General features: G+C 38.9%; 1 protein-coding gene across 3 annotated transcripts; it reads left to right on the top strand.

Annotated features, from left to right (window-relative positions):
• Window positions 1-1,214: 1,214 nt before the first annotated feature.
• LOC130946942 (protein FAR1-RELATED SEQUENCE 5-like) lies at window positions 1,215-8,707 on the top strand. 3 transcript variants are annotated; one of them, XR_009072394.1, is made up of 5 exons: window positions 1,220-1,890; window positions 4,891-7,289; window positions 7,742-8,029; window positions 8,129-8,253; window positions 8,338-8,707. XR_009072394.1 is itself a non-coding variant. In XM_057875846.1 (4 exons), exons 2-4 carry the CDS (start codon window positions 4,917-4,919, stop codon window positions 8,189-8,191), a joined length of 2,724 nt encoding a protein of 907 aa, XP_057731829.1. In that variant the 5' UTR covers window positions 1,221-1,890; window positions 4,891-4,916; the 3' UTR covers window positions 8,192-8,707. The 3 variants fall into 3 exon arrangements, 1 of the variants encoding a protein (XP_057731829.1); XM_057875846.1 differs by having other exon boundaries at window positions 1,221-1,890; window positions 8,129-8,707; XR_009072395.1 differs by lacking the exons at window positions 8,129-8,253; window positions 8,338-8,707 and having other exon boundaries at window positions 1,215-1,890; window positions 4,891-7,426; window positions 7,742-7,977.
• Window positions 8,708-9,728: the final 1,021 nt, after the last annotated feature.

Genomic DNA, 9,728 nt, shown 5'->3' on the forward strand with positions numbered 1-9,728 from the left:
CTTCTGTTTGATTTTTTTATTGTTAAGAAGTAAAAAAGAAGAAACTTGAGAAGGTAAAGTAAGAAGAAAAAGATGTATAAGAAAAAAAAGATGATGATGATGACGAAAAAAGAAGAAGAAGCAGCAGCAGCAGAAGATGAAGAAGAGGAAGAGGAAGATGAAGAGTTTTGAATTATGTAGAACTTATCAGAATAAAAATACACCGAAAGTTTTCTAAAATACACCGAAACTAGAATGAAATAGATTCATCACAATAACAATTCAAATTCAGAACCCCTATATAAAAATTTTGCTACAAATGCACAAATATTTTCTTTAATTTTGGATCAGGCAACATCATCATATGACAAAAATTCTATGATAAAGATAATGACAATACGTATAAGAAGAAGACGGACGATGGCTAAACGATGATAATCATGATTATGAAGATGATGTAGAGTGGAAGAAAAGAAATGAGGAGAAGAAGTTCCAATGAAAAAAGAAGGAGGAAGAGGTGGCGGTGTTGGTAACGACGATAATGAGAAAGAAGAAGAACATGCAGGGGCGCGAAGAAGGTCGTGTGCGCGTGAGTATAAATGATTTATTGGACTTGTTTAGTTAATTGACTTGTACATAGAGATTTATTCTTATTAGATTAAGAGCTTGTTCACCTAAGTTTTTTTGTGAAGTGATTTTTTTTATAAAATATTTAAAAAAAATAAAAATAATTTTATGTTTAGATTTTATATAAAAATATTTTTAAATAAAAATATCTTTTAAAAAATATAAATTAAAACTTTTAAATTTTTTTATTTTTTAATAATTTTACCTTTATTATTAAAATTTTGTTAAATATATTCAAAATATTTTTTTTTTTTGACAATTTAATAACAACTAAACAAATTTTAAGAATTACTTTGGGTATTCCTAACATTACACTCGAATTTTTTTTTTTTTGTCTTAACATTACACTCCTATGTTAGGTAATAGAGTAATTTGTATGCATTTTCCAATAAAAGTAAACGAATTTATATCCAATAATACAATATATCTAAAAGAAGTCTAACTTCACTTGCAAGGTGGCATAGAATTATATATTAATATAAATTATTCATCAACGTTTTATTTTTATTTTTTTTTCAACTTAAATGTTTTACCTAGAAACTTCAAAACTAATGGGGGAAGACTAGTGTACAGATGTAAATTGAGAAAAGCGTACAGAATTTGTTTTTTGTGGCTGGAAGTGGACACGTGTGACGTTTAATTTATAACGGAGAAGGCTTTGAGGGTGTGAGATTTGATGTAAGCTCAGAAGGCTTACTAGTGGTGAGCCGAGTCGAAGAGGTATGGAATGAGGACTGGATTTGATGGTGGGTCATTGTGGCTGTGGGCTTTGAAAAAAACACTTGCGGGTCAATTTCCAAAAAAATATTTCTGAGTTACGGGGGGAAAAGGAAAAAGTTGGCAGCACTAGGATCGCAACGAAAGCCCTACCCACTTTGGCCGTAGCAAACGGGGCTCTCGCGTCTCCTTCCGTGAATCTCGTTGCCGGCGTCAGTTGCGTAGGTCTGGGCGCCGTAGCACGGACGCAGCGGAGGTCTGAGGTGGTGTTGCAGCCGTGGTGTCCAGCGGGGGACGTGGGTGCGTGTGATCTGAGGCCGAGGGGTAGGACGACTTCCTTGCGCGAGGTCCCGACGCTGAAGGATGCAGTGAGCCGTACGTGCCGTCTGATGCGGAGATCCGGCCGCCGTTCCACGGAAAAGAAGGCTGTGGAAGGTCCAAGGAAACAAAACTCTGCCGCTGAAACAACGCATTTCCTGTCAGATCTCAGTTTTTATCTGAAGATTGTCACTTCTCCCCCGATTTGGGTTCTCGCGGTTGGTGGACACTGATACAGTTCAAAGTCAGGTGTGTTGTATTTTCATTCCTTTATTTGAATTTATTTGTAAATTTGTGCATAATGTGATAGGTTTTACTGCTGTGGGTTTTGTACTTTAATTGTAGCCTAAGGATATAGATGGGGCCATGTTCGCATGGAGAGAACACCGAAAAGGGAATTAGGAGTTTAAATTTTGTGATTTAGATTCGAAATGTATTAGGCTAGGGACAGATATCTGCGCCGTGGATTATCAATTTTTTATTGAAAACAAATGATAGTATAGGTTCATACATAAGTAGAATGTCTATCGTTGTGATGTGTTGATGTTAGATGAATCCGGCTCACCAATCAGGATCGGAAAATAGTTGAAGGTGTCTGATTTTCGTCTACTGGACCAATAGTCCAATAGGGGTTAGACATGGATATTGTTCCAGGCATGTGATTGGGGATTGGGAAACATCCTATGGAATCAAATGAAGCTTTGCTCCTTTCCGGAGTAAGCCGAACATCCTACTTGCTACACGATTATGACTACTCTGGCAGGGGACCTGCAGAAAGCTCCCACGCCAATGCAATTCTTTCAATTTAGGATTTTTAACTTAAATAAATTTTATAGAACCCAAATTCACTGATATCCAATGAGATCTACAACATGATAACCCTTTTCCTATTATTATATAAATCGTCCTAGTCTGTGTAGGATTAAATAAAACGTAAACCATTTCAGGCTGGAACTGGGAAGGGAAACAAAGGGTAAATGGTGCCAGGGTCCCTAGAGTTAAAAGGAGAACGTAAATCGTTCGAGGCTAACATGTTGTTGGCTTAAACCTCATTGCTCTGCCACGATTTACACACAAAGGAGACCCTACATACCCTGGCGCGATTCACGTGTTACTGACTTACTGGGTTGGGAAGATTTATGCTTGTAATGTTGTTGAGTTGATTGCATGGCAAACTTAACTACCTTAGTATGTTAGATCATATAGTGTGTTGGATCATATAGTATATGCTTAATATGCAATATAGAATAATTTTGAAAGAAGACCTTGTTCCACGGTGGGTTTAATGAGTTAGGGTATATGTAGTTTAGGGTAAGACGTAAGAAATTAGGCATCTTAGCAGCTTCGTTAACACTCTTACTATAGAGTGATGGTTGTATAATAGGGTATTTTAACTTATAATATTTTAATTTTAATTATATTTATTCAAATTTTAACTTAAGATATAAAAATATACTTTTTATAATTTCAATGATTGATTTTACTGAGAAGATTAAATTAAATTAAAAGAAATACTGATAAATTATAATAAAAGAGCACTAAAGTTTAATAGATAAATTTAAGTTTTTTCTTTTAAAAAATGTCAGAGGGTGTTAAAAAATGTAATTTTGCATAAGTTAAATTTATGTGGACTTGAGTAACATAAATTAAAGTTTTTACAGAATGACAAACAAAATTTTATAAAAAATATGTATGAACAAAATTGATTAAAAAAAATCATATCAACAATGAATACTAGAAATTTCATAGAAACTTAAATTTATGTTATTCAAAGCATTATGAATTTATTTTATTTTAAATTATATTTTTTAACACCTTTTGACATAATTTTTAAAAAAATAACCTTAAATGTATACATTAAAACTTAGTACTCTTTTTATTATAGGTTGCTAGTATGCCTTTTTTTTTAATATAATTTAATCTTAATAATGAAATTATAAGTTTTTTTTAAGTTAATATTTAACCGGATTTAATTTAAATTAAAATATTAAAAGTAAAAGTAGCCTATTATACATAAATTGTGCCAGGGTGAGAAGGGTCCATTTGTGTGTAAATCGTGGCAGCCCAATGAGGTTTAGCCCGACAACATGTTAAACCTATCAGTCCGGACGATTTACGTTTTCCTTTTAACTCTAGGGACCCTGGCACGATTTACCCTTTCTTTCCCTTACCAGATCATGCATTAATCGTTCCAGGCTGAAATGGTGTACGTTTTATTTAATCCCACACAGTCTAGGACGAATTATATAATCATAGGAAGAGGGTAATGACGTTGCATATCTCATTTCAGGGGAACCCATTAAATTTGGGTTCTACAAAATTTATTTAAGTAAGAAACCCTTCAATTTATGTCTATCATACGTCTTCACTGATGGGATTTTGGAGGTGTCCCTTTTATTTCTATTGCTGCCACCATCCCTTTATTGTTCGTAGCCCCTAAGGGAACCCGTAGCTGTTGTAGGTGCAAGCTGTTAAATGCATCAACATTTTCATTAAGATGTCCTTGGCTGTTTATAGTTAGATAGTGGTATTGTTATACGGAAGAGGTTCTGAAATTCTCTGCAGCTAATGGATTTTTCTGTCACACTGATTCATAACTCAGCAATAAATATTATTGAATTTTCCTAAATACTTTCAGAATATGAAGTCATCTAAAAACCCAAACTTGTGTGTATGTTGAAACAGAATATCCTGTGTTGTAACTTTGAGACGAGTTATGCCATTGGCAATGTTCTTAAAATTTAGCAGTCGAGAAACTATGTAACCCTTGCGGATTGGTGTTAGTAATCATTGGCTGCTGTAGTGATTAGGAGTGCAATTGCAAAGTTCATCTGTAACAGGGCTGTTATGATAGGGTTATGAACGTATTTCAGGTTGAGGTGTTGTGTTTGTAATATTTCATGGAAAATATAATAGGATTAGAACTCAACATGAGATTTCCTTGTCGTGATCGAAATAATTTTCATTCATATGTGAGAACTTGAATCTGAAGCTCCTTTTTCGCATTTGTTACTCATGATAGAGGAAGATCTTTGAGGACATTTCTTGAAGGGAATATCTATTCGTGAGGGAAACGGATGTCCCGGGCTTATGATGTAGTTGATTTTGCATAAGACGTTAGGGTGTTGTCCGTTACAGTGGTGTGTGTTCATGGTTGTTTGGCTTTTTAGAATCTGCAGTATAATTTGTGAAGAAGTTTCATGGGCGGAGTGGTTGACTGTAACCTGTTGCACACTTTCATGTTTTCAGGCTAGAACTGTGAACCGATAAGTCCGATGGATTTCAATGGGATTTTTGGAGCTGAATTGGAAGAGTCGGATGACAACAGCTCCGATGGAGACCGTGGCTGTTATTATGCGAGTGACGAAGAAGGGGACGAGGATGAAGGTGACCCAACAGGATGCAGAGAAGATGAAAATGGTAACCTCTCAGGTGGTGCCAGTCATGCCGGGGATGATGGGAAAAGTCGTCCAGTTGTCGCAGAGGATTTTATGGGCAGAGAGTTTGTCGGGGAGGAGGATGCCTATCTTGCTTACAAGGAGTTTGCTAGAATGAGGGGTTTCGGGGTCCGCAAGGGCGATGTGGGGCGTGTCGACGGGGTTTTGGTCAGGAGAGACTTTTTCTGCCATCGACAGGGCACAAGACATGCTAAGCACTATGATCGTCCTGAGCGAGTTAGGGAGGAGAGGTTGGAGAGTCGAACCGACTGCAAGGCGAAGTTGAAGATTTTCTATGATGTGCAACGCAGTGTGTGGAAGGTCAGGAGCATCTTCGATGAGCACAACCACGAGCTTGCTCCGGCCATGTTTTCACACCTCGTACCTAGCCATCGCTCGATGAGTGATGGTGACAAAGCACAAGTTGATAGCATGAAGCAATTTGGTATACCAACTGCGAAGATAATGGCTTACATGGCTGGTCAATCTGGAGGGTATGGAATGCTGCGATTTACAAAGCGTGATTTGTATAATTATATACATGGTCAAAGGCTGGCCCGAATCAGTGATGGCGATGCTGCAGCAACGATCAGTTACTTGGAGGGCAAGGCGAATGCCGACATGACGACTGTAGCACATTACACGCGAACTGCCGATGATCGGCTGGGGAGCCTTTTCTGGGTCGACGGTGAAATGATGACCGACTATCAGTTATTTGGTGATGTTATGGCCTTTGATTCGACGTATCGGTCTAATAAGTACAAGAAACCGCTTGTAGTGTTCTCTGGGTCAAATCACCATAAACAGACAACCATTTTTGGATTTGCGCTCCTGGAGGATGAGGAAGTTCGTACTTACCGGTGGCTGCTGTTAAATCTTGTAGATGTAATGGGAGAGAAGACTCCGTGTGTTGTTGTCACGGATGGGGACAAAGCGATGCGCGCAGCCATCGCGGAGGTGTTCCCGGCAGCAAGGCACCGGCTGTGTGGGTGGCACTTGGAGAAAAACTGTGTTCAACGGGTTAAGGATACGGAGTTCCGAAAGGTTTTTAAGAAGGCTATGTATGCGAACTTCGAGGTGGAGGACTTCGAGGAATATTGGAAGACGGCGGTGGAGTCACTTGGCCTACAAAATAATAGTTGGGTTCAACAAACATACGAGGTTAAAGAAAGTTGGGCAACAGCATATCTCCGGGGCACTTTCTGTGCGGGATACCGAACAACCTCAAGGTGTGAGGGGATTAATGCATACATAAAGGGGTTCCTGAAATCCACTGATAGCATTTTGGAGCTGGTGCACAGCTTAGATCGCGTTGTAAAGGTTTATCGAAACAACGAAGTCACGGCGCAGTTCTATTCTACGTACTACAGCCCCGTGTTAACAACCGGGCTTGACTCTATCGAGCTTTTTGCATCGAAGCTGTACACTCGAGCAGTTTTTAGAGAGGTCAAGAAACAAATCAGGGGTGTTGCAACCTTGCTGTTTCGTGGGAGAGACAGCATCAGCACCACGGTTGTCTACAAGTTTTCAAGGATGGGCGCGCCTGGTAGGATTCACAAGGTTTTATTCGACCCAGATGACAAGAAAATTCAGTGCGACTGTTCGATGTGGAATAGTGAGGGTATTCCATGTAGTCACATATTCTGCCTGATGAAGTACGAGGGTTTGGAACAAATACCGGACAGCCTTATTGTGAGAAGATGGTGCAAGGATGCAAAGGATTCCAGACGGATGCCGGTGACAATGAGACCTGGAGATGAAGGTCGCATGCTTAGGTATGCCGCACTTTCTTCGGCCACAAGCTTGGTCGCAACACTTGGTTCGGATGAGCGTGAAGACTTCGAATTCGCTAAGGAGAGCATCGCGAGTCTAATAGATAAGCTACGTCACAGAGTTTATGAAAGGGCAGGTGGTCAGCCAGGTATGTCGGGGTGGAAAGCGATGAAGGACCCGGTTGTGGCAAGAACAAAAGGTGCCCCTAAGAGGAAGAAGGAGTTCGACCAATGTAGTCAACCCGACGTGCGAGGGAAGAGGCGTTGCTGCACCAAATGTGGCACACCCGGGCATACCAAGAGGACATGCAGCGGGTACTGTGCACGAGGGGTGTCCGGGATTGGTAATGGGGTCTCCCCCACGGATGGCAACGGTTCGCATGACGGCCCTGCAGCCGCTTCAGCGTCTCTTCCGACCGAGCTCGGTCATGCGTATGAGGTAATATAAGGAAACATCATTAGGCCCAAATGAATGTGTTGCTTCTCAGGTTTCACCTCTGTGTGAAATTGTGGAATTAGTTTCCTGGATCAGATCACACCGCAAACCTTAGTGTTGTTTTACACTGAAATATTTAGGTAGATGCCTTATTTTTGAGTATATTGCATGTTATTCCCTGAGTTAAAGGACCATCTGTGATGTTATTTGTGGGTAGGAATTGCCTTATTTTTTAGTATATTGCATGTCATTTGAGTAATATGTATCCTGATTGGAACGGTGGTATATCTTGAGATAAGTAAAGAAATTAAGGTAGAAATGTTAACTCGTTCTAAGTGAACATGAAAATGGGAGATTTTGCTGTATCCTACTTGTTGAACTTAATTACATGTATTATTTTTGGGCCTAGCGGATTATATTTTTCACAGAATCTAAAATAGCATACATGCTTGCAGGATCAAACCTCGGGTCACGGCGAAGCTGGTCTGAATAACGTGTCTACCTCAGCGGCAAATACATCCTCCATGGTGAGTCGGAGAGGTAGTCCATGTTGGCGTCCTCCGTTTTCTGGCGGGGGAAGTGGGGGGAACTTCTTCCTTGGGGGCCAACACATCCACCAATTCTATGCATCCCAACCTTGCTCCGGGCACCAAAGCGATCCGCCGCCGCACGCCGGGCACGGGAGTATGTCAACTCCGATGAGGGCTATGAATGAGGACTTGTTTGAACGGTGGCTGCTCCAGGTACGGGGTTCTCCTGAGATGTACTCCAATATTTTGTCTTTGGATGTATTAGCAGCTCGGACCTGTCCACTAAACCATGTGCCTTTTCATGTTGAACAGAATGTGATGGGTCGTCGCTCGTCGAGCAATATGCAGGGGGGATTTCCCACGCGTGGAACTTGATGTTAAGCTGGGGGATAACACATACCGAATACTTTGTGTCTTGCAAAAAGTTATTATTTTCGGTAAGGTCTGTCTTGCTAAGTGGAAGCTGCAGATTTCACTAGTGTGTGCTCTGTTTTTCTGATTTATTGTAACTACATTTCTAGTGTCTTGCTGGTGACAAATTGAAGCATTATTTGAGGTTTTAGTTGGGTTTGTTTAATTTTGTCTCCGGAATAGCTTGGCCTATACTCAGTTTCTCACTATGTTCGTAGCTCCCATTGTCTGCATAATTATGGCCAGATGATGTTATTTGCTTCGTTGATGAAGATGGAGAATCTGCTTTCTTAGTAGAAGGACTGGCTGCTGAAGGCTTTGTCTGAGTTCCTGTAGGCTTTGAAGTTGAACTTGTTTGAGTAAATTTAGGCTCTGAACTTGAATGAATTTCTTGGTGTTGCTATTTGGAATATCTTAGCTGTAGGTTGCATAGATGTCTTTTTTTTTTGGTAAAATGCATCGATGTCCTTTTTGTGCTGACATTATTGGGTATTAATGTTTGGGCTTCCATGGAACAAATCCATTTAGCATGTACTGTTGCAAACGGGCCATGAGCAAACGCTAGGTCGGATGGGCCACGTATAAGGTTCATTTTATTTTGGGGCTTTTTTGGCGGGTCCCATAATGTCAAAGCAAGGGTCCGAGGATGCGATCTCAGAATAAGGAATGCTCGTCACAACCCCTGGGCTAACTTCGTTGTTAGCATTGTTTGTGCAAAATAAAATATCTGTAAAAACCTTGCACCCATTAAGTAACTCGTATTTAATTTATTTTTTTTTTGGTGTGAATCCAGCCATGGTCCACTTCAGTATACATTTCTTTAAAAAACAACTATAGAGTTACATAATTTTTCTTTCCGTAAGGGTATGTTTGGATTTTTGCAAGAAAATGGAAGGAAATAAAATAAGATAACAGTAAATGGAAGCAAAATTTGAGTTCTTTGTGTGTTGTTTTGATGAATAGAAACTAAAAGGAAAGATAATAGAGGAAGTTTTTTCTTTTGTTTAGAAGAAAAGAAAAGTGAGATGAGATAAAATCACATTAGTATAATTTTACAAAGACACCTTTATCATAAAATAAAAAACAAATGTTTTTATTTATTCCTGTTTTATAGGCTTTTATAAATAGTATAAAACATTATAATTTTATATATTTGACTAAATTTAATTATCTAATACGTATCATATTTAAATTTAAATTTTTAATCCAATAACATGTTAACACTAAATTTATATTAATGTCTGTTAATTGGATTTGGATCTATAATTTTTTTTTTAACACCAAAAATGGTCAATTCTCGATCTAGTAAACATCACTTAATTTCTTAGAAATTTTGTATCAAAAGAAACATAATGTGTTGTGTTATATAAGAGAATCCCCCTAAATTGAAACCGTTTGTAATTTCATATAGAATTACAGGTCGAACCAAAACAAAATACTTTTTCTTGATAATTGTGATCCATAATATGACTAAGGAAAGTATTGGACATAGAACTATATA

The sequence above is a fragment of the Arachis stenosperma genome, chromosome 8, assembly GCF_014773155.1.
Source record: "Arachis stenosperma cultivar V10309 chromosome 8, arast.V10309.gnm1.PFL2, whole genome shotgun sequence".
In the NCBI taxonomy this organism is placed as follows: domain Eukaryota; kingdom Viridiplantae; phylum Streptophyta; class Magnoliopsida; order Fabales; family Fabaceae; genus Arachis; species Arachis stenosperma.